The following is a 25,857-nucleotide window of genomic DNA, read 5'->3' as shown; positions in this document are numbered from 1 at the left end:
TTTTTTTTAAATGGGAGTGGGGAGTTAGGGGGGTGACAGTTAAGGGGTTAAAGCAAGTAAATGTGAATTTATTTCAAGGCTGAAATTTCAGAAGATTCACTCAGATTAAGCCTCCAATCAGAGGTCTTACTGGTATACAGTGAAATCTGATTGGCTCTCCCTTCGGTCACATGATCAGCTGCAACTGCAAACACTCTGAATGTGTACTGTGCTCCAGGAGTCAGATGATCTATTTTGATGGAGGTGTTTTCAGTAGTCACATAGTTATTTTCATATTCTACATGGTAACAAGAGCTTTGGCCATATGGTTTAGTCCAGTTTAGTAAAACAGAGGATGCTGTAATATCATCAGCTGTCAGGTTCATAATGATGTCAGGTTCTGTGAGTAAAAATGACAGACATTTAAGGATTAATATGTGAATATTAAAACTTATAAAGACTCATCATAAAAAGTATAAAACATACTAGTATATTTAGAGGTAACCACTGCTTCTCCTTCTGTTGATTTATCTGCTGCAACAACTGTGATGATAAATGTGTAATTGACTCCAGCAGTCAGATCAGTGATGTTATACCATGTGTTATTGGTTGTTACATGATTAGATGTTTTCTCATCATTCCAGTTAAGTTTAAATACAGATCTATTTCCAAATGGTTCTTCCCATTTCAGAAACACAGATGATGTTCTGATTTCAGACACTCTGAGATTACTGATCACATCTGGCTCTGTGTGGGGAGAGAAGAGCAACTAATATGTGTTGCTGATTTTATTTTTTTATTCTTTCTTCTTAACAGTATCTTAAGACTGAGCCTTTTGTTCTGGTTCAGGAAATTTGTTGAGTGCTTTGTAAAGGGTTCACAGGTTTATTTGAATTAAAGCCTTTATTATTTATATTATTTCCATCAAAAAAACATAATAATCTTAATACTTAAAGGGTTACTCCACCCCAAAATGAAAATGTTGTCATTAATCACGTACCCTCCTTGTCTTTCCAAACCCATAAAAGCTTTCCTGCAGCACCGTAGTGCCATTTTGAAGAAAATCCTCTGAACACAAAGCAGCTTAAACTCTTCTGTTTCAGCCGCGAATCAAAGATACATTTTCTACATGTATTTATGCTTTGATTTAAACAAAAACAGCACATCTGTGCAGCATTTCTGACACAGAAGAGCGTAATCTGTCTGCGTTCAAAATCTCCAAAATGGCGCTACGGTGATGCGGAGAGACACGGAGGAGACAAATTGTTGAATAAAGTTATTTTTGTATTCTTTGCTTACAAAAATTATTCATAACGTTCATAACGTTACAGTTGAATCACTGATGGCAGATAGACTATTCTGATAATGTATTTTATACTTTTTTTTTTTACTTTGACAGTGTAAGTTACTTTGGCAGTCAAATGGACAGTAACAAGCCTTCTGGTTTTCATCCAAAATATAATAAATAGTTTTCAGAAAATGGAACTTTTTGTTTTGAAAGACATGGGGGTAAGCAATTAATGACAACATTTTCAATTTGGGGCAGAGTATTCCTTTAACACAAACTAAGATGCAGAACAGTTTTTTAATGAAGTACACATTGAGTCACACCCTTACTTAAAATTTACTTTGTAACAGGAGTTTTTGATGGAGATTTGTACAAAAAGAAAAGCAACAATATATATATATATATATATATATATATATATATATATATATATGTATGTATGTATACAGTACAGTACATATATATATATATATATATATATATATATATATATGTATATATATATATATATATATGTATACAGTACAGTACAGACCAAAAGTTTGGACACCCCTTCTCATTCAAAGAGTTTTCTTTATTTTCATGACTATGAAAATTGTAGAGTCACACTGAAGGCATCAAGGGCTATTTGAGCAAGAAGGAGAGTGATGGGGTGCTGCACCAGATGACCTGCTCTCCACAGTCACCGGACCTGAACCCAATCCAGATGGTTTAGGGGTGAGCTGGACCGCAGACAGAAGGCAAAAGGGCCAACAAGTGCTAAGCATCTCTCGGGGAACTCCTTCAAGACTGTTGGAAGACCATTTCAGGTGACGACCTCTTGAAGCTCATCAAGAGAATGCCAAGAGTGTGCAAAGCAGTAATCAAAGCAAAAGATGGCTACTTTGAAGAACCTACAATATGACATATTTTCAGTTGTTTCACTCTTTTTTGTTATGTATATAATTCCATATATAATTCCACATGTGTTAAATTCATAGTTTTGATGCCTTCAGTGTGAATCTACAATTTTCATAGTCATGAAAATAAAGAAAACTCTTTGAATGAGAAGGTGTGTCCAAACTTTTGTGGTCTGTATATATATATATATATATATATATATATATATATATATATATATATATACTGTATATATAAAATGTAAATCCTGAATGCACTGTAAGTCGCTTTGGATAAAAGTGTCTGCTAAATGTCAATAAAAAAAAATAATAATTATACAAAAAAAAAAATATATATATATATATTTATATATATATATATATATATATATATATATATATATATATATATATATATATAATATTTTACATACCAGTATATTTGCAGATGCAGAAAGGTTCACTTTCGTCTACATTATGTGCAGTAAGAGCAGTGATACATAATGTGTAATTTACTCCAGCAGTCAGTCTAGTGATGTTATAGTAAGTGTTAATAGTTGCTGAATATCCATTTATTTGATCACCAGTCCATTGGATTTTAAAGAAAGATCTATTTCCAAATGGCTCATCCCATGTCAGAAACACAGATGATGTTGTGATTTCAGACACTCTGAGATTCTTGATCACATCTGGCTCTGTGTGAGGAGAGAAGGACGAATCATAAATGTCGGTGAGAGATGGAGTTAAAACATGTGAGATTGATACAATTGGGAATTCATAAAGCAATTGTAGAATTTGTAGACGCTTAAGATGTTGCTTTACAGGCCCTTTCAGTTGGTCACTCTCAATGTCACGTCGGTGACCGACGAAATGGGGATATCGCTTCAATAGACCAATCTACTTCGAGTGTAAACTAAATGAGCCAATGCACCTTGGCATGGAATTACTGCATCCAGCTGCTGCTGATCACAGCGTGAGTATAATAGGGCAGCAGGTGCAATTCATACCAGCTTTTCGCTTCTGAGCCGAGTGTAAGTATCGGTCTGCTCAACTGTGTCTGCTGTGAACTATGAGTTCAGCACGCTCTCTGAAGCTTAATGTGTTGGCGCGATAGCACTTAATCGGTGGTCGATGGTCATTTCTTCTTAGAAAGGATCTACTGACTTAGAGACGGGGCACCGTATGGCACCCTTGTCCAGATCTTTGGAAACTCCATGTCTCGTCCCTGGTCAGGACGCGGAGGCTCAAGGTGACCTACCTCTGCAGGTAGTGAACACCATCACTTCGGCAAGAGCACCGTCTAAGAGACACACGCCTTGAAGTGGAACCTCTTTGTCAGGTGGTGTTCTTCTCACCAAGAAAACCCACAAAGATGCCCGATTGCGGTTGTGCTTTCCTTTTTGCAGCAAGGGCAGACCCTCAAAGTCTAGGTTGATGCTATTGCTGCATACCATGACCCCGTGAATGGGAAGTCTTTAGGTAAGCATGACGTAGTCATAAGTTCAAATCCTTCCCAGCCCCTCTCTATACCCTCTTGGGACCTGACACTAGTGCTAAAATCACTACAACTAGGCCCATTTGAGCCTTTGCAGTCAGTTGAGCTAAAGTTTCTTTCATTGAAAACTCTGCTCCTGCTTGCACTGGCCTCCAAAGGGTAAGGGATCTGCATGCATTTTCAGTAGACGATTCCTGCCTAGAGTTTGGGCCAGCAGACACCCAGGAAATCTTGAATGCCCAAGGTTCCCACTACACCCTTTAGACTTAGTGGTGTAGCTGCAAGCATTTCCCCTGGAGAAGGCAGACCTAGCCCTGGCTTTGCTCGGTCTCATCCGGAGATAGGGATAGGGAATGCCATCTCTAAGCAGAGGATGGCCCACTGGATTGTGGATGTCATAACCCTGGCTTATCAGGCACAGGGTGTGCCCTGCCCATTCAGGTTGCGTGCTCACTCAACTAGAAGTGTTGCATCCTCCTAGATATATGTAGAGCTGAGGGCTGGGCTACCCCTAACAAGTTCACTAGGTTTTGTAGCCTGCGTGTAGAGCCGGTATCCTCCTGTGTTCTCACCTAAAACGGGTAGTGGCACTGAGAGGCCCCAGTTAGTGTTGGCTTGCTAAAACTACTCCAGAGTGTCCGTACTGTAGACCCTGTTGAGATCCTCCATCACTCTAGGCAGCTGGATGCACCGCATTGAAGCAGTCATTTCTGCAAGAGGATTCCGTACCAAGTATTGAGTGCATAACTGAACATATTTATTTGAAGGTTGACACTTTTTTGTATTAAAAACACTTTTCTTTTATTGGTCGGATGAAATATGCAAATTTTTTGAGAATTTTGGGTTTTCATGAGCTGTATGCCAAAATCATCAGTATTAAAACAATAAAATACCTGAAATATTTCAGTTGGTGTGCAATGAATCTAAAATATATGAAAGTTTAATTTTTGATCATTACATTATGGAAAATAATGAACTTTTATCACAATATGCTAATTTTTTGAGAAGGACCTGTATAGTCCACGGTACAGCCTTAGAGCCTGTGTTTCCCCGGGAGACTTCTGCGTTCCCAAGAGGGTTTTAAACAACTCAGATTACTTCCACAGTGTCCCTGTTCCAAGCAGAACGGGTACGTTTTCCCAGTGTTATCCAATCTCACCAAGTGAGGTAGTGCTTTGACAATGGTGAGTAGAACTACTTGTTCCGAGCCCCGGCCTACACTTAATAGGGGCGCAGGCGGCTCGCACAGGGCAATGGAAGGGGCAGCACCCATGGCAGTTTGGTAGGGATCCCAATTTTGTCAGTCACCTATGTGGCGCAGAGAGTGACCGATTGAAAGGGAACGTCTTGGTTACATATGGTAACCCTTGATCCCTGAAGGAGGGAACAGAGACTGTCGACTGTCCTGTCGCCATGGTTGCTGTAACGCCGCTGAGCCACCGGGTCATCAGCTTGGCTCCTCAGAGAAAACCTGGTATGAATTGCACCTGCTGCCTTATTATACTCATGCTGTGATCAGCGGCAGCTGGATGCAATAATTGCATGCCAATGTGCATTGGCTCGTTTAGCTTACACTCAAAGTAGATTGGTCTATTGAAGTGATATCCAAATTTTGTTGGTCACCGACATGGCATGTTTTCTGCAAAAAGGCAAATAAATGTGAGAAGACTGAAGGTCCAGAAGATTTATTCGGATTAAACATCCAATCAGGACTTACTGGTATACAGTGAAATCTGATTGGCTCTCCCTTCGGTCACACGATCAGCTGCAACTGCAAACACTCTGAATGTGTACTGTGCTCCAGGAGTCAGATGATCTATTTTGATGGAGGTGTTTTCAGTAGTCACATAGTTATTTTCATATTCTACATGGTAACAAGAGCTTTGACCATATGGTTTAATCCAGTTTAGTAAAACAGAGGATGTTGTAATATCATCAGCTGTCAGGTTCATAATGATGTCAGGCTCTGTGAGTGAAAATGACAGACATTTAGGGATTAATATGTGAATATTGAAAACTTACCAAAGTGAAGATTTAAATATATGAATGGCACAAGTCAATATGAATATCCAGCTAGGGAGATCAGAAAACATTTAAGTTGAAAACATACTAGTATATTTAGAGGTAACCACAGATTCTCCTTCTGTTGATTTATCTGCTGCAACAGCTGTGATGATAAATGTGTAATTGACTCCAGCAGTCAGATCAGTGATGTTATACCATGTGTTATTTGCAGTGTTGGGGCTAGTTACTCAAAAAAGTAATATATTACATATTACATATTACTCTCAAAAATAGTAATGCCTTACTTTACTTTATTACTCCCTGGAGAAAGTAACTAGTTATATTACTAGTTATATTACTAGTTACATTCTTTTTTTCTTAATTACTCTATGATTGCCTGAGATGCATCAGATGGAGGGAGAACATACAAAGGAGGAGTGTTCTTTAGGGTCTTTATCAGTGGCGGCTCCTGCCAATTCTCTCAGGGGGGACAAATGTTTGCTCTATTAATGAGGATAGGTCACCCATTCAATTGATAAATTAACGGGTAGTTAAAGATGTAAAGGGAACCGAACTACTATAGTATTAATTAAAAATAAACTGACATTAGGAATCAATCTCTTGCACTCCTTATTTTTCTATATCCGTGTTAACACTATTCAGCAGCATATGAAGACTAACACCAGGATGTGGTTTTTCCAAAAAATACTTTTTACTTTTCGATTTCAGTTTAATAAGAAATAATTGAAGTCACATAAATCACTGTTTACACAACTCACTTATATTACTGCTCGTCAGTACACCTGTTCTCTAATCAGCGGTTAATTCCATCAGGTGCGTGATTTCACATAGAGCAGATGTTACTACACAGAGCCGTTATTAACTGAGAAGATACGCAAATCCACGTTCATTTTCAGCGTTTATTGGCACGGTTGTATGAACATATGGTTCACGCACCTGATGGAATAAACCGCTGATTAGAGAACCGGCTTTACTGAGATGCGCATTAACGAGCGGCCGATCGTGATCCCTACAAAATAATTACTGAATCTCCACCCGTCGAAACTAGCTTTCTGTTGCTGGGAACCTTCCTATGAAAAAGAGCTTGCCGTTGTTGACGCTTCCATTTTTCCCCATCTGTATGAGCGTGCCGCTCTGCTGCCGGCTGTCGACCAATCAGTGATGGTAAATGATACCTCGTGCCAAACCCAGACCAATCACTGTTCCATTCACGCCCTCCTTCCCTTCTGTTCTCTGTGTTGTGTGCCTTGTGTGTGATGAAGGTGCTACTGGCAAATGTAACGCAAGTAACTAGCTCGGGAAAACTGTAATAATATTACCATTTTCAGACGAGTAATGCCTTACACTACTAGTTACTGAAAAAAGTAATATTATTACAGTAACGCGTTACTTTGTAACGCGTTACACCCAACACTGGTTATTTGTTGTTACATGATAAGATGTTTTCTCATCAGTCCAATTAAGTTTAAATACAGATCTATTTCCAAATGGTTCATCCCATGTCAGAAACACAGATGATGTTGTGATTTCAGACACTCTCAGATTCTTGATCACATCTGGCTCTGTGTGAGGAGAGAAGGACGAATCATAAATGCTCGTGAGAGATGGATGTAAAACATGAGATTGATACAATTAGGAATTCACAAAGCACTTGTAGAATTTGAAGGTGCTTAAGAAGATGTTGCTGTACAGTTTTCTGCAATAAGCAAGTAAATGTGAGAAGACTGAAGGTCCAGAAGATTTTTTCAGATTAAACATCCAATCAGAGGTCTTACTGGTATACAGTGAAATCTGATTGGCTCTCCCCTCGGTCACATGATCAGCTGCAACTGCAAACACTCTGAATGTATACTTTGCTCCAGGAGTCAGATGATCTATTTTGATGGAGGTGTTTTCTGTAGTCACATTGTTATTTTCATATTCTACACGGTAACCAGAGCTTTGGCCATATGGTTTAGTCCAGTTTAGTAAAACAGAGGATGACGTAATATCATCAGCTGTCAGGTTCATAATGATGTCAGGTTCTGTGAGTAAAAATGACAGACATTTAGGAATTAAAATGTGAATATTTAAAACCATAATGAAGATATAAATACATGAAAGGCACAAGTCAATCTGAAGTATATTTACTAGTATATTTAGAAGCAACCACTGCTTCTCCTTCTGTTGATTTATCTGCTGCAACAGCCGTGATGATAAATGTGTAACTGACTCCAGCAGTCAGATCAGTGATGTTATACCATGTGTTATTTGTTGTTACATGATTAGATGTTTTCTCATCAGTCCAATTAAGTTTAAAAAAAGATCTATTTCCAAATGGTTCATCCCATGCAAGAAACACAGACGATGTTGTGATTTTGGTCACTTTGAGATTCTTGATCATATCTGGCTCTGTGTGAGGAGAGAACAGCAAATAATTAGTCATAACGAATTTAAGAAACTGTTAGAACAATGCTATTATAAATTATTATATTACTTTATATTATAATATTCCAGGTACATCAATGAGATATAATTGTACATCCTTCCACTAAAAGCAAAACTAAAAAAAAAATGATTTAACATATCCATTTTAAAACAGTAATTGTTTGTATGTCCAAAGTTAGGCTCATGGAGTACATAAAGAACAAACATTTTTGAAAGTCTACTTACTGGTCCATGCTGAGATACAGACAGATTCACTTTCTGTTGATTTATCTGCCGCCACAGCAGTGATGCAGAATGTGTAATCGACTCCAGAAGTCAGACCAGTGATAAGAAGGGAAGTGTTAGTAGTTTCTATTGCATTTCTGATCAAGTCAAATTTCTGATCGGTCCAATTAAGTTTAAAGAAAGATCTATTTCCAAATGGCTCATCCCATGTCAGAAACACAGATGATGTTCTGATTTCAGAGACTCTGAGATTCTTGATCACATCTGGCTCTGTGTGAGGAGAGAAGGATGAATCATAAATGCTGGTGAGAGATGGATGTAAAAAATGAAATTGAAACAATTAGGAATTCATAAAGCACTTGTAGAATTTGTAGGTGCTTAAGATGTTGCTGTACAGTTCCTCTTCAGGAACTTGTGCTGCGTCGAACAATGCTTTGGGGAACGCGCTTAGCGTGAGCGACTCTGAATATCGTGTGTAATCAGTCCAATGGAAGAGTGTGACGTCACAGGCAGGGGGACGTAAGCGACCAGGAAGCTATAAAAGAACGTGCCGCGCAGCTGGCCGTCAGCTTTGCATCTTTCAGCAAGCGTTCTGTGTGTGAATGTCACTTGTTTGTCTTGTGAGTCTTATTTACTGTTGTCTGTCCAGTTAGAGCTCCAAGTCATGCTGAAAAACAAGGCGAAATCTAAGCATAGTGATGGCGATTCCAAATCACATTATAGGTTGTGTGTTCCTCCCTGCCTGCGATATATAACAGGTGGGGATACAAGGAGCTGGGAGCGAAGCACGCTGAGTCGGCTCTCGAGGGGGCCGACTGTCCACACTGTGAGCGTATGTTGGTGTGGCTGCTTCGTTCCCGGAGGGCCCTCCTCGAGGAGGGGGCCTTCACCAGCATTCCCCTGTGGTTCTGGTCCCGCTTCTGCCAAGGCAGAATGGTGGCTGCACTCGTGGGGTTCGCAAGTGGATTTGGTGAAGGGAATGGAGACGGGCCAGTCCCTACCTCCTTCCACTTCCGCCAGATCCGGCGCCCAATCCCTGCTGTCGGAAGCACGCTCTGTGGTTCCTTTCACCCAGGAAGAGGGATCGACGCTCCGCCTCTCTTCCTCCGAGGAGGTCATTGTGGAGTCGGTCAACAGGGATTCGCCACCCCATTCGCCGCAATATGAGGAGCTCTTGGAGGTGGTTACTCGCGGTGGCCAAATTTAAGCATTGAGTGGCCCGCCGAAAAAAACGACCGAACCGCAGCGAAGCAAGCTCGATGAATGCTCACGAGTTATCTGTTATCTTGGTCGGCTTTGGTGGGCAAAGGGTATGCGGCTGCAGGTCAGGCTGGTGCGTGTCTGCACACCATGGCGGTATTACAGGCGTACCAAGCCGACCTGCTTAAAGAGCTAGATGAGGGAGAGGATATCAAGTCCCATGATATTTCAGAACTAAGAAGGACCGCTGATCTCTCCCTCCGCGCCACCAAGGAGACCGCTTGAGCTATGGTGGCCGCGGAGAGGCACTTATGGTTGACCCTGTGTGATATGAAAGAGTGGGACAGGGTCTGCCTCATGGACGCCCTGATCCAGCCGACTGGCCTGTTCGGCGACGCAGTCAATTCTGTTGTCGACAAGTTTCAGGAGGCCTGCAAACAAGCGGCGGCGTTCCATAAGTTCCTCCCTCGTCGCACTCTCGGGGCATCTGGGCAGGAGATGCCCCAGCCGCACCCTAGCTCCTCGTATCGCGAGGCCCAGAAACAGAGCAAGGACTTCTAAGCCTAAACAAGATCTTAGGGCAGTCATAGAAGCCAAGAAGTCCTCGGCCAAGAAACCCTGATGCCAAAGGGTTTCAGAGGGCAGCCTCTGCTGGGGTAGAGCGGTACACACCGCAGTACACGGTGCCTGTCTCACCTCAGCGCACTCTGGGGGCCGATCTGCCAACCCTGCCAGTGTTCCAGGGTGCAGCGGTCCCCAGCGAGCATCGGTCTCAGTATTTGAGACTCTCGCCGCCCCTGCTGGGGCCTCTTACACTAGAAGCCAGTCTTGAGAGACTGATTCCCTTAGTAGATTATTTAGCAGCTCGGAAACTACGGCCAAATGTATCTCAATGGGTCCTGCACACAGTAGAAAAAGGCTACCGTATTCAGTTCTGTACTGGGCCGCCAAAATTCAAAGGGGTCATCCCAACGATAGTCGGCCCCAGGCAGGGTCTGGTTATGGAACAGGAAGTGAAAACCCTATTAGAGAAGGAGGACATCCAGGTGGTCCCTCCTCAAGACAGGGAGTCTGGATTTTACAGCCGGTATTTCATAGTTCCAAAGAAGGATAGGGGGTTGTGTCAGATTATAGACTTGAGGGTCTTAAATTGTTCAGTTATGAGATTGAAGTTTAAAATGCTAACAATCATGCATGTTGTAGCTCAGATCAGGTCCGAGGACTGGTTTGTCACAATAGATCTCAAAGATGCATACTTCCACATATCCATCCTTCCACAACACAGGAAGTTTCTGAGGTTCGCTTTCGGGGGCGAAGCTTACCAATATCGAGTATTTCCCTTTGGCCTAGCACTCTCACCCTGCACATTCATAAAATGTGTAGACGCAGCTCTGGTCCCCCTGCGCATGCAGGGCATCCGCATACTCAACTATATTGACCTTTTTGCGACTCAAGAGACATCACAATGTCCCCTTTGGTTCTCTCTAGTTCATCCAGCTCCTCTGGGACTGGACGCTGTAGTACAGACCTGGCCAAGGCTTCATCTCTACGCCTTTCCCTCTATTGCTTTGCTCCCGGGAGTTCTGGCAAGAGTACGCCGGGACGGGGGTCCATCTTTATATTACTAACCCCATTCTGGCTGGGCCGAGTATGGTTCGCAGACCTGGTGTCGCTCCTCGATGGTTCTCTGTGGGAGATACTGATCAGGACAGACCTATTCTCACATGTGCAGGGCACAATAATTCACCCTCGCCCAGAGTTATGGAAGCTGTGGGTGTGGCCCCTGAGGGGGCACAACTTTTAGCAGCTGGTCTCTCAACCGAGGTTGTTGAGACCCTCCTCCAATCCAGAGCTCCCTCAACGAGGAAACTGTACGCCCTGAGGTGGGAACTCTTCACCTCATGGTGCAGAGACCGCCAGCTAGACCCAGCAAACTGCCTAGTTGGTACAGTTCTGGAGTTTCTACAGGCCAGGCTTTCTGCAGGGTTGGCCCACTCCACACTGAAGGTGTACGTGGTGGCCACTGCGGCCTACCACGCCCTCCTCGATGGCCAGTCTTTGGGAAGACACCCCCTAGTTACATGTTTCCTCCACGGTGCGCTGAGGCTGAGACCTCCAGTACGCTCTTTGGATACACACTAGTCTGGCGGCGTTGGTACTCGTTCCCCAAAGTGTTGTTCGACGCAGCTTGAGCTGCTGAAGAGGAACGTCTCTAGGTTACGTATGTAACCCTAGTTCCTTGAGGGAACGAGAAGCTGCATCTCGGAGCCATACCCCCGGCACCCCTGCCGGCGCTTGCTGGTACTCAAAGCTGATGCCAGCTGCACGGCACGTGCTTTTATAGCTTCCTGGTCGCTTACGTCACCCCACCTGTGATTGTCACGCTCTTCCATTGGACTGATTACACACGATATTCAGAGTCGCTCACGCTAAGCCTGTTTCCCAAAGCATTGTTCAACGCACCGCCTCGTTCCCTCGAGGAACTAGGGTTACATAAGTAACCTAGAGACATTTTCTGCAATAAGCAAGTAAATGTGAGAAGACTGAAGGTGCAGAAGATTCACTCAGATTAAACATCATATCAGAGGTCTTACTGGTGTACAGTGAAATATTATTGGCTCTCCCCTTGGTCACATGATCAGCTGCAACTGCAAACACTCTGAATGTGTACTTTGCTCCAGGAGTCAGATGATCTATTCTGATGGATGTGTTTTCAGCAGTCACATTGTTATTTTCATATTCTACACGATAACAAGAGCTTTGGCCATATGGTTTAATCCAGTTTAGTAAAACAGAGGATGCTGTAATATCATCAGCTGTCAGGTTCATAATGATGTCAGGCTCTGTGAGTAAAAATGACAGACATTTAGGAATTAATATGTGAATATTGAAAACTTAACATAGTGAAGATTTAAATATATGAATGGCACAAGTCAATATGAATATCCAGCTAGAGAGATCAGAAAACATTTAAGTTGAAAACATACTAGTATATTTAGAGGTAACCACTGATTCTCCTTCTGTTGATTTATCTGCTGCAACAGCTGTGATGATAAATGTGTAATTGACTCCAGCAGTCAGATCAGTGATGTTATACCATGTGTTATTGGTTTTTAAATGATAAGATGTTTTCTCATCAGTCCAGTTAAGTTTAAAGAAAGATCTATTTCCAGCTGGTTCATCCCATGCAAGAAACAGAGATGATGTTGTGATTTCAGACACTCTCAGATACTTGATCACATCTGGCTCTGTGTGAGGAGAGAAGGACGAATCATAAATGCTCACGAGAGATGGATGTAAAACATGAGATTGAAACAATTAGGAATTCATAAAACACTTGTAGAATTTGTAGGTGCTTAAGATGTTGCTGTACAGTTTTCTGCAATAAGCAAGTAAATGTGAGAAGACTGAAGGTCCAGAAGATTTATTTCGATTAAACATCCAATCAGAGGTCTTACTGGTATACAGTGAAATCTGATTGGCTCTCCCCTCGGTCACATGATCAGCTGCAACTGCAAACACTCTGAATGTATACTTTGCTCCAGGAGTCAGATGATCTATTTTGATGGAGGTGTTTTCCGTAGTCACATTGTTATTTTCATATTCTACATGGTAACGAGAGCTTTGACCATATGGTTTAATCCAGTTTAGTAAAACAGAGGATGATGTAATATCATCAGCTGTCAGATTCATAATTATGTCAGGCTCTGTGAGTAAAAATGACAGACATTTAGGAATTAATATGTGAATTTTGAAAACTTAACATAGTGAAGATTTAAATATATGAATGGCACAAGTCAATATGAATTTCCAGCTAGGGAGATCAGAAAACATTTAAGTTGAAAACATACTAGTATATTTAGAGGTAACCACAGATTCTCCTTCTGTTGATTTATCTGCTGCAACAGCTGTGATGATAAATGTGTAATTGACTCCAGCAGTCAAATCAGTGATGTTATACCATGTGTTATTGGTTGTTACATGATTAGATTTTTTCTCATCAGTCCAATTAAGTTTAAAAAAAGATTTATTTCCAAATGGTTCATCCCATGTCAGAAGCACAGACGATGTTGTGATTTCGGTCACTTTGAGATTCTTGATCATATCTGGCTCTGTGTGAGGAGAGAACAGCAAATAATTAAGTCATAACAAATTAAAGCAAATGTTAGAACAAAGCTATTATAAATTATTATATTACTTTATATTATAATATTCCAGGTACATCAATGAGATGTAATTGTACATCCTTCCACTAATATAGCAAAATTCAGTTGGCAGCAATGCTAAAATCTCAGAAATGTACTACTAATTTATGAGGAAATCTCCTAAAATGTTAGAACACATCCTATTTAAAATAGTAATTGTTTTTGGGTCAGAAGTTAAACACTCAGAGTAAATAAACAAAGGACAAATGTTTTGAAAGTCTACTTACTGGTCCATGCTGAGATACAGACAGATTCACTTTCTGTTGATTGATCTGCCGCCACAGCAGTGATGCAGAATGTGTAATTGACTCCAGAAGTCAGACCAGTGATGAGATAGGAAGTGTCAGTAGTTGCACTTGTTTTATCATCAATCCACTGGATTTTAAAGAAAGATCTAGATCCAGTTGGTTCTTCCCATGTCAGAAACACACATGATGTTGTGATTTCATACACTAGGAGGTCCCTGATCACATCTGGCTCTGTGTAAGCAAAGAAGAAAAACATGATTTTATCTTAATTTTTTGAGAACAAAATTGCCAAAGTAGTCAATATTTTTTTTTAGATTTCATTTGGAAAAAGAAATCTCATAAATGAAAAAAAAAAAAAGAGGTGAGCTCTAATTTTAAAGTGGAAGGAGGTGATTTTTTTTCCTGACATGATAAACAGGTTTAAAATTGGCTTAAAAGAGGTCTTGCCAATCCAAGATCCATTAGGTACTCGATTCACAACCAAATATTTGGAAAAATTGGTAGCCTTTCCTTTATTTTAAACTGCAACTATTTATCTTCTAAGCTACCTATTACCTTGTACAGATTTTATCAGCAATGTCTCCTTGCTTGGAAACTGTTCTGTCCATTGTTTTTCACCTCATAATACACGGTTATGGAATAACTGTGATATCACTGTTAGAAATAAATCTTTATTTTTCCCCAGGTGGTTCCTAAATAATATTAACAGTATCCTCCCCTTATTTGATGACTTGGGTAACCTTTTTACTTATGAGCAATTTATGACTTACCACAATTCCCAATTCCTCCAAAAGGGTTTAATACAGTGGTTAAAGCAATATAACCTTGGTTAATTCATCTTGTTAAATGACATGCCATATACAGTGGGTAAAGAAAGTATTCAGACCCCCTTAAATTTTTCACTCTGTTATATTGCTAGATTGCAGCCATGTGCTTAAATCATTTAAGTTCATTTTTTTTCCCCTCATTAATGTACACACAGCACCACATATTGACAGAAACACAGAATTTGAAATTTTTGCACATTTATTAAAAAAGAAAAACTGAAATATCACATGGTCCCAAGTATTCAGACCGTTTGCTCAGTAGAAGCACCCTTTTGATCCAATACAGCCATGAGTCTTTTTGGGAAAGATGAAAAGTTTTTCACAGCTGGATTTGGGGATCTTCTGCCATTCCTCCCTGCAGATCCTCTCCAGTTCTGTCAGGTTGGATGGTAAACGTTGGTGGACAGCCATTTTCAGAGTTCTCCAGAGGTGCTCAATTGGGTTTAAATCAGGGCTCTGGCTGGGCCAGTCAAGAACAGTCACGGAGTTGTTGTGAAGCCACTCCTTCGTAATTTTAAGCTGTGTTCTTAAGGTCATTGTCTTGTTGGAAGGTGAACCTTCGGCCCAGTCTGAGGTCCTGAGCAATCTGGAGAAGGTTTTCGTCCAGGGTATCCCTGTACTTGGCCGCATCCACCATCTTTCCCTCGATTGTAACCAGTCGTCCTGTCCCTGCAGCTAAAACACCCCCACTTTACCTCTCTCACCAAGGCTCTTCTCCCCCGATAGCTCAGTTTGGCCAGACGGCCAGCTCTAGGAAGGGTTATGGTCGTCCCAAACATCTTCCATTAAAGTATTATGGAGGCCACTGTGCTCTTAGGAACTCAGCAGAAATGTTTTTGTAACCTTGGCCAGATCTGTGCCTTGCCACAATTCTGTCTCTGAGCTCTTCAGACAGTTCCTTTGACCTCATGATTCTCATCTGCTCTGACATGCTCTGTGAGCTGGAAGGTCTTATATAGACAGGTGTGTGGCTTTCCTAATTAAGTCCAATCACTATAATCAAACACAGCTGGACTCAAATGAAGGTGTAGAACCATCTCAAGGATGATCAGAAGAAATGGACAGCATCTGAGTTAAATATATGAGTGTCACAGCAAAGGGTCTGAATACTTAGGACAATGTGATTTTTCAGTTTTTCTTTTTTAATAAATCTCCAAAATTGTCAACAATCCTGTGTTTTTCTGTCAATATGGGGTGCTGTGTGTACATTAATGAGGAAAAAAAATGAACTTAAACGATTTTAGCAAATGGCTGCAATATAACAAACAGTGAAAAATTTAAGGGGGTCTGAATACTTTCTGTATCCACTGTATAATCCAAGGAGAACAGTCACAATACAATCTACTTTGTTCTTGGATGGAATTGATTTTTTTAGACAAAAAAATTTACCAATAGTCATGTAGGTCAAATCTTTCAATTAAAAAAAAAAAAAAAAAAATCCAAGAGGAAAGTTATATTGGAGATCTTTGTAAAAGTGGCTGGCTTTTACCTGGAAAATACTGTATTTACAATAAGGCTAAAGAAATACATTTTAAAATTTTACATAAAATATATCCTGTAAACTGAAACATTTCTAAATATCTGGACATTGACATTTCATGTGCTTTTTGAAAGTTCATGTGAGACATTTGCACATCAGTTTTATGATTGCCCTATATCTAGGCAATTTTGGTCCGACCTTGGCTCATATATATATATATATAATCATATATCATATATAATATATATTTGATTCTGCCAATGTTACTTATTCTTTCAATCTAAAATACATTATATTTTATTATATTAATCATAAAAATAGACCCCTAGAGTACATTGGTAATTTCTTTATTTTATATGGCAAATTCTTTATTCATAAACAAAAGTTTGGAAATAATATTTCATCCTATCCTCATTTTAAAACTGAATTAATATCACTTTAATCTCTTACACTGAAAAAAAAAAGATAAAATTAATTTACAAAAAAATAATAATAATAATAATAATTATGGTAAGTGGTTGCAATCAATTTAAATAAACAAATTTAGCAGAAAGTTAATAAACTAAATTAGTTTACTTAAATATAGCAAAAATAAATTGATTGCAACCACATGCCATACATTTTTTAGTAAATTCAATTAATAATTTATTTCAGTGTAGTTGTATAAACAGCAAAAAAATCCCTAAGATCCCATTTAAAAGCTGAATTAATATAACTTAGGTGAATTAATCAAAATCTCTTATATTATGTTGTATAAACAACAACAACAAAAAATCCCTAAGATTTATAAAATATTATGAAGAAATGGTAAAAGAAAATACATGCATTTCCCTGATATTAATGTTTATATGTAATTGTATCAATTGTGGTAGTGTATGTATTCTTGCGAATCTTTGCTTGTCAAAATGTTTTATTTATTTATTTTTATAATCCTTGTTTTATTTGTTTTATCATGGGTATTTGTATGTAATTCCTTTACAATGTTCTTATGTTACTGAGCATTAATAAAAAAAAAATAATAATAATAATAATTAATTAATGCTGGTGAAAGAGAAATTAAAACAGATGCAAAAATGATACAAACAAAAGCAGACTGATCTCTGCTTAAAGCAACTGAACGTGAGAATCTGTTAGGGGTAAAAGTTCAGAAGATTCACTCAGATTAAACATCCAAACAGAAGTCTTACTGGTGTGCAGTGAAATCTGATTGGCTCTCCCCTCAGTCACATGATCAGCTGCAACTGCAAACACTCTGAATGTGTACTGTGCTCCGGGAGTCAGATGATCTATTTTGATGGAGGTGTTTTCAGTGGTCACATTATTTTCATATTCTACACGGTAATGAGAGCTTTGGCCATATGGTTTAATCCAGTTTAGTAAAACAGAGGAAGCTGTAATATCATCAGCTGTCAGGTTCATAATGATGTCAGGTTCTGTGAGTAAAAATGACAGACATTTAGGGATTAATATGTGAATATTGAAAACTTACCAAAGTGAAGATTTAAATACATGAAAATGCATCTGTCAATATGAATATCCAGCTAGGGGAATCAGGAAACATTTAAGTTTAAAATATACTAGTATATTTAGAGGCAACCACTGATTCTCCTTCTGTTGATTTATCTGCTGCGATGGCTGTGATGATAAATGTGTAATTGACTCCAGCAGTCAGATCAGTGATGTTATAACGTGTATTTTTTTTAATTAAATAATAGTACCGTATTTTTCGGACTATAAGTCGCACCTGAGTATAAGTCCCATCAGTCCAAAAATACATCATGACGAGGAAAAAAACATATATAAGTCGCACTGGACTATAAGTGACCAAGAACCAAGAGAAAACATTACTGTCTACAGTCGCGAGAGGGCACTCTATGCTGCTCAGTGTAGACTACAGGAGTACTCAGCAGCATACAGCGCCCTCTCTCGCGGCTGTAGACGGTAATGTTTTCTCTTGGTTCATGTCTCTTAGATTATTTCTCTTTCATGTCAAATTAATTTTGATAAATAAGTCACACCTGACTATAAGTCGCAGGACCAGCCAAACTATGAAAAAAGTGCAACTTATAGTTCGGAAAATACGGTAAATAAACTAAATAATAGCTTGTGATAATATTATAAAAAAAACAGTCCTAGTATTAAATAGAAATGCATTTATTTTATAGTAAATAAACTTAAAAATAAAATGTTAATATTTACTACTACTTTGTTTGTTTGCCTCTTTAAGAAGAATCTCTTTATGTATTCCCCAATTTTAAGTCGCTTTGTAAAAAAGCGTCTAAAAATAAATAAACAAAATCGTTTTCATCATATTCAAACCTAAATTCAGCCGACTTTTATTTTGGCGGGTTGCCGGCAAGTATACCCGCTTCCGGATTCAGCGCTGCTGATTTCTTTTATTGTCTATGATGAAAGAGCGAGTGGATGAATGTCACAGTTTTGTATTGTGCTTTGAAACGGTAAGTATAGCCTAGATTTATGCTTTCAGGTTGAAAATAAAACTTATATAGTACAGTTTGTGATCTAAAATGGTAATTGTGCATTAACATCTGTCAACCATGTCGGTACGCAAATGCACTGTCAGAACATATTTATATTACGCATTTTTTATTTTGGTCGTGCATGCAGACCTGCGGACCACTTATGTGCACCACTGGACATAAACCATTTTTACCTTTGATTATTATGGGAAATGTCCGGTCGGCACTAACCAAGATGCAACGGCAGTATCGTGAGTACAGTTTTATGTGTTTTATGCATAGACAGTAAAAGAAATGGACACAGCGAACTCAATTGGAACTCAATTGAGACAAGTGAAGCCCATTTTTAGCTATTTTTAGCACTTACCATCGTTAATCTTGCAGAGACGGGGAGCTTGAGCGGGGAGTTCTTTGGCATGAGTGAGCAGGAGTAAGTATTCTGATTAATTATTTTGTATAGTATTTTAAAATGTAACGCCAGTACGCCATATTAAGTTAATTGCCTGCGAGCTTCTCCTCCTGTCTGGTTTTATGGAGACTTGTTTGAATGAGAGAACGCCGGATTCTTTTGCAAAACTGGATTGTTTTCATCTTGTGCGAGCAGACAGGTGTGATTCTGAGATGGGTAAGAGTAAAGGAGGAGGGCTGGCACAGTTTGTTAATGAACACTGGGGCAATCCAATTTATATCACGGTTAACAAAAAACTATGCAATAGGGCTTGGGCGCCGCGTTGCATTCTGGGATGTGGCGGCCATGTTGATTGCCTCGCGAATGTAAACATACAGCAAGTTGAACGAGAAGAAGCAGAGTTGGGAGAAAAAAAAGGATGTTTAAATCATGGAAAGGTTGTGGGATTTATAAGGATATGCTAAATAGGGATGCCAGAGACCGATATGTGGACAAAATTGGCACTATTGACAGTTTGAATCCATATGAAATAAATTCCCAACAAAGAGTGGAGTACCAATGATGACTTGCTGCCGCACTTTTGCATTACAGATATCCTCGGCAACCTTGTTTGTTTTCTGAGCGCGTACACTTCAGAATAGTTCCGAAGCTACAAGTCATTGGAGTCTCATGTGTTACTACTCCTGTTACTACTCCTTGCCCTTCCAGCGAACAGATGTTTTCAAAGCATCGTTTTGCTTACTTGAAAGCAACCTTAGCGTGATGTACTTTTGTACTAACAATTCCTACAAATTCTTCTTTACCCTATTTTATATACAAATTCTACTTTACCCTACTTTATCCAATCAAATAACATCCCTCATTTCCCTATACCTATCTCAAATCCTACTATATATCCCTGTATCCTTCAAAAAAGTCATCAGTACTCCAAGCTGTGCCCTACTATTACCACTCAGTAAACTATTTAAAGTGAGCTCCTGTACTCCTATCTCCCTCAAGTCAATACTCATTTGCCTCTTTGTTCTAGATATCTCTGACACTCTATTAGTACATGCTGTTTTGCTAAGGCTAATTTGCAATTGTATAGTATCTTTCAATAATGCTCTTTTTGCTAGTTTATCTGCCATCTCATTTCCCCTGATCCCCACATGTGCTGGAACTAGAGGTCTTCACAGTGCACCCGAGACCCGTCGACCCCGGACCCGACCCGGGACCCGTACGGGTTCGGGTCTATATTTTAAATCATCAGCCGGGTCCGGGTCGGGTCAGAATCTATTACCTCGGGTCCCGGGTCTGTTTAACATTGTGTGTAATACCCGTGCGATCACCGATCGGAGTCATCGGACTCGAAGAACACCCGTGATCAAAGACTACTTGTGTTTTTTGTAACTTGCAACTTGTAAAATTAGGAAAAGAAAAGAGTGAGCCAAAAAAAGTGATCTCTCTCTCTCTCTCTCTCTCTCTCTTGCTCGTAGACTCAGAGTTAATATACAAGTGCATGCACGGTATTAATGCTTGCAGACTTGACACACTCACATTTAATATATTTTAAATCAGCAACACAATCTGAGGTGAACTGTCACATGAATGTTTTCTATTACGCTCAAATTGCGTTAAAGCATTTTAGGTTGCTTTGCATTTTAGGCTAGCATGCATGTGCAGTCTCAAGCGCATTTCATGTTTCTATGGCAACCAGTGAGGGACACTTCGACCGCCAAACCGCGTTTTACATTTTCTCCCGTTTTTATAATATTATAAATGAACCGTTTAATCTTAAAGTTTTAGTGGTTCAGATTCAGACTCAATGCAGAGCAGAGAGCACAGACAGAGATCAGATGATAGTAAATAAATAACGTCAGCGGCAATGGCATTGCACGAGTGATCGTTATTATAGTTCGAAAGGGCAAACAGTCTAAGTTATTATGCGAATTAACTCGAGTCAGAATGTACATGTGCACAGTAGCATTTGTCATCCGTCACCGTGACATTAAGTGGACTTTTGAAGCTGAAATAATGAGTGGATTCAGCTTGGACTTGGAATAACGAGAGGAATAACATGAATAACTTTCTTGTCGGAGGATTGTAATGCATCACAGGCAGTCAGGTACAAGGAAGAGAGACTACGGCTCTTTAAATTAGGTAAGACAAAAAGCTGTATTCTTTGCAACAGGTTTATTGACTTGTAATAGCAATTTAAGATGGTATACAGTATGTGAACGTCGGGTCCATTTTTTTGGACCCATGAAGACCTCTAGCTGGAACCCACATAAACTTGACCTGACTGCCCTTACTGACTAAATTTGTGCTTAACTGAAGTACTTCGCACAGAATATATTGTCTACTTTTTGATATATACAATCTTAAACTTACTAAAACTGAAGACGAGTCAGAGCATATAAACACCTTTACCTGTCCCATCTTTTCCAGCCACCACAATGGTGGCCGATTTTATTTTGTTGACCTGGTATTGCTACTCCAAATCCTGTTACTTCTGTCTCTGGATTCTTTGCACCATCTGTATAAATCTGAATAAAGTTACCATATTCTTCTCCTACTTCTTCTCCTACACTCACTACATTAATTTCCTCCCTCGCTTTCCTTTTTTCCTCTAGAACAAACCAGTCAACCTCTGGCCATATCATCTTCCATGGAGCTAATGCTGGGAAAACTACTGTAGGACTTAATCTCACATAAATTATATCTAAATCTTCAGATATTTTATTTCCAATCCTCCCAAAGTTTTCCCTTACATTTCAACCATTCTCCCAGCATTCCTTCAATATTGCTTTTGTGGAATGGGTGTCATTATGCCCTTTCAGACTAACCCAATAATTTACCATCAAATGTACCCTTCTTAACTCCAAGAGCATTCCACCCAATTCTAATTGTAAGGCTGGGGCCGATGATGTTTTGAAAGCTCCGCAACATACTCTCAGTGCTTGGGTCTGTACCACCTCCAATCTCTTGATCAGGGACTTGGCCGCTGCTCCCACCACTATACTACCATAAGCCAATGCTGATTTTCTTAGTGCCACATATATACTCTTTTAAGTGAAGAGCAACTAACTCCCCATTCTTTTCCTGTTAAACATCTCATCATGTTTACTACCTTCTTGCACTTTCCCTCCACTTTCCTAATGTGCTCTGCGAATGTTAATCTTGAGTCTAATGTCACCCCCAAAAATGTAAATGAGCTTAACCGTTCTATCTCTCTACCACATAACCTTAACTTCTTGTCTTCTTGGATTCTTTTCCTAGTGAAAAAGACTGTTTTTGTCTTATCTGTTGAAAATCTAAATCCCCAATAATAGCCACACTCTGCAACCTTATCAATCTCATCCTGCACCTTCCTAATAATATAAAAATCTTTGATCCAGTTAAACACCCTCCCTTCTACCGCTAACTTACTTAGTTTGATTAGCAAACCCTCCTTCCACATCATACCATAGGCCTTCTCTATATAAAAAAATACAGAAACTACACTCTCTTTATTTGCTTGAGCTTTTCTTATCTCAGTCTCTAATCTTAAAACAGAGTCCAGTGTACTTCTTCCCTTCCTAAACCCACTCTGAAGGCGTATTTAAGACCCCTCTAGATTCCAGTTCGTACGACAATCTTTCCATTATCATTCTTTCCATTATCTTACATAAGTTATAAATTATAGTATTGGTCTATAATTTATGGGATTAGTAGGATCTTTTCCAGGCTTCCTGATCACTACTGCTTCTTTCCATTTACTTGGTAATTTTCCCTCCTTCCAAACTTTATTATATATCTCAAGCAACTTTAACAGTGATCTTTCTCCTAGATGTTTTAACATCACATAGCATATTCAATCTTTCCCTGGAGATGTTTTCTTAGCTCTATTAATTGCTCTTTCCATCTCTGCCAGTGTGAATGGCTCATCAATACCCTTTCCTGACTCATAGTTATTATGGCGTGCAGCCCGGTCCAAAAATAAGGCTACTGACTTTTCGCGGGAATTCACCGTACAGTTGCCAGTAGTCAGTAGCCAATGAGTTTACAACCATCATCTTTTGGGCTTTTCGAGAAAGAACTGGCAATGTGAATCAGACGTGCTATTGTCCTCATGAGAGAGCTAAAGTTAGAGAATCTGCTGAATCTCTCAGAGTTCCATGTGAACGTGGGAACTTCATTTCATCAAGATTTATACACACTTGTGGGCATATCTCAGAATCTAAGGCTGGATCCACAAGCTCAAATGATTCCTGTGATTCAGACTGAAACTGGGAATCATGCAAGAAGTGTGTGCCTGTGAGCCATGAAGTGGAACCTAAGAAAGCTGCAGGTACAGATCTAGATCCATGATCTGCTGGGTTAAGTTCTGTGGGAACATATTGCCATTGTGCTGGTGAACTGGATTTTAGGATTTGTTGAACTCGGTTGTTCACATAGACATAGAACCTCCGTGTTTGATGTGACCAGATATGATCGAAGGTCATGTCCATCTCTTCCACAATCAACTCTGCAATCTTCACTGCTAATACAGCAGCACACAACTCCAGTCTTGGGACAGTAATGTCTGGCTGTGGTGCTAATTAGGATTTTCTAAACAAGAAGTTAACATCTGTGTGACCATTATGATCTGTCACCTTCAGGTGTCCTACAGCAGCTATAGCCTTGACTGATGCATCCAGAAAAACACAAAGTCCTTTACTCTGGACATCAGATAAAGGGATGGATGTGCAAACACATGGTATTTGAAGCTCTTTTAAATCTTGAAGATAATTTTTCCATTTTCTCAACTCAGCCTCCATGTCCTCTGGCAAAGGTGAATCCCAGCTTTTAACAGTAACCTCCCTTTTATGGTAACAGGTACAAGGAAACCAAGAGGGTCATACAAGGCATTCACTTTAGACAGAACTCCTCTTCGAGTGAAAGGCTTGTCATCATCTGAAACATGAAACATAAAAGTGACTGTTGCAACATTCCAGGACACACCAAGGCTACGTAGCATAGGAAGACCATTTGAGAAAAGTTACAGATCCTTAATTCCATCAGCATGATCTTCTGAAGGAAAAGCTTCAATCACTCTTGGACAGTTGGAGATAATCTTGTGCAGTCTAAGATTAGACACTGCAAGCATCCCTTGTGTATGTTTGAGAAGATCGATCGCCTCTGCCTCTGTAGCACATGATTTCAGCATGTCATCAACATAAAACTCCTTCTCCACTAGCTTTCTGGTGTCACTGCTGAAACTCTCATCATATTCTTTGGCTGTTCTCCATAGGCCATAGATAGCCACTGCTGGTGATGGGCTATTCCCAAAAAAATTGCACACGCATTCGGGTGATCCACAATCTCACTGTTAAGGTCATTGTTTCTGTACCACAGGAACCTAAGATAATCCTTATGATCCTCCCTTACCAGAAAACAATGAAACATGTGCTGTATTTCAGCAGTAATAGTCACAGGCTCTTTACGGAATCTCATCAGGACACCTAGCAAGCTGTTATGCAAATCAGGGCCTGTGAGACGCACACTGTTTTAGTGAAACTCCCTCACAGGGCGCACTTGAATCGAAAACAACTCGTATTTTAGGATGATACACTCCAAACAGCGGCAAGTACCACACTTCCTGACCATGTTGAAGAGGCGGTGCAATCTCTGCATGCTCATGCTTTTTAGCAAGTTGTCCATAAATTCCTGTGTGTTCCTGTAGCTCAACTGGAAGAGTGTTGCGTTAGCAAGCAAGCTAGCGCAAGGTTGGGGGTTCGATTCCCCAGGAACACATGATAGGTAAAAATTGATAGCCTGAATGCACTGTAAGTCGCTTTAGATAAAAGCGTCTGCTAAATGCATACATTTTAATTTAATTTAATTTAAATTTCAGGAAATGTGCTTTCATTTGTGGTCGCTTGTTAAGAGTGTGTCTCAGTGCAAGAAGACGTTTCAATGCATAGTCTTTGTTGTTAGGTAGACTTTGTCTGGGCTCACGAAAAGGTAACAGAGCAACCCAACTATTACAGCTGTCTTGGAAGACCTCTTTATCCATGATCTGGAGAAACCTAGTGTCCTCCACAGATGGAGCAATATTATGGTCATTCACTGTATAGGACAAAACTGAAAAACCGATATTTTCACCAGCAGACGCTAACAAATAGGGGTCTTTGAGTGAGTCTTCTAGAGATTGTTGCCATTGTGGATTAACATCTAACTTCTCTTTTACCTTGATTTGACTGTAACATGGACTCAGAAAGCTGTGATTTTCACTTTCCAAGATAAAAGTCTTGAAAGTATGAACTGAAGATGGCCTATGAGCTCCTTTGAGACACACAACTCCGACGACAACCCAGCCAAAATTCTTTTTTTTGAGCGAAGGGGGCATTAGGTTTTTAATGTTAGGGTAATGGACTTGTTTTGATGTTGAAGATATCAAATAAATCTTTTCTAACCAAAGACCGATTGCTTTGCTCATCTAGACTGGCATACATCCTCTTTGCTTTCTCTTTGTTTCCAACTGGATAAACAGAAACTAGACAGATTTTTGAACAAGACCGCACACTCAGACCTTCTCCATAGACTTCTGTGCATTCAGATCTGATTGGCCTCTCTCCCCACCATGCTCTGAGGTAGGGGTAAATGCCTGCTATTTCCATGCTGCAGGACCTGGATGAAGAGCTGAAAGGTGATGGTCACTACCGCATTCTTTGCATTGAATATCCATAGT

The 25,857-nt window shown here is 39.8% G+C and overlaps 1 protein-coding gene across 1 annotated transcript in view; it reads right to left on the bottom strand.

The window, feature by feature from the left end:
* The window catches only part of LOC127946905 (receptor-type tyrosine-protein phosphatase eta-like), a 62,905-nt gene that overhangs the window by 7,018 nt on the left and 30,030 nt on the right, over positions 1–25,857 (bottom strand). The window contains exons 9-22 of the mRNA XM_052543721.1: positions 13,950–14,201; positions 13,369–13,629; positions 12,976–13,224; positions 12,505–12,765; positions 12,112–12,360; positions 8,318–8,587; positions 7,796–8,056; positions 7,441–7,689; positions 7,090–7,227; positions 5,751–5,873; positions 5,358–5,606; positions 2,580–2,840; positions 466–726; positions 131–379 (exon numbers count right to left, since the gene is read on the bottom strand). Of these exons, the coding sequence (XP_052399681.1) occupies positions 131–379; positions 466–726; positions 2,580–2,840; positions 5,358–5,606; positions 5,751–5,873; positions 7,090–7,227; positions 7,441–7,689; positions 7,796–8,056; positions 8,318–8,587; positions 12,112–12,360; positions 12,505–12,765; positions 12,976–13,224; positions 13,369–13,629; positions 13,950–14,201 (3,333 nt within the window). The remainder of the gene's footprint in view (positions 1–130; positions 380–465; positions 727–2,579; positions 2,841–5,357; positions 5,607–5,750; positions 5,874–7,089; positions 7,228–7,440; positions 7,690–7,795; positions 8,057–8,317; positions 8,588–12,111; positions 12,361–12,504; positions 12,766–12,975; positions 13,225–13,368; positions 13,630–13,949; positions 14,202–25,857) is intronic.

The sequence above is a fragment of the Carassius gibelio genome, chromosome A25 (assembly GCF_023724105.1).
Source record: "Carassius gibelio isolate Cgi1373 ecotype wild population from Czech Republic chromosome A25, carGib1.2-hapl.c, whole genome shotgun sequence".
Taxonomy (NCBI): domain Eukaryota; kingdom Metazoa; phylum Chordata; class Actinopteri; order Cypriniformes; family Cyprinidae; genus Carassius; species Carassius gibelio.
The sequence above is the reverse complement of the archived record's forward strand: the minus strand, read 5'-3'. Positions and strand labels throughout refer to the sequence as shown.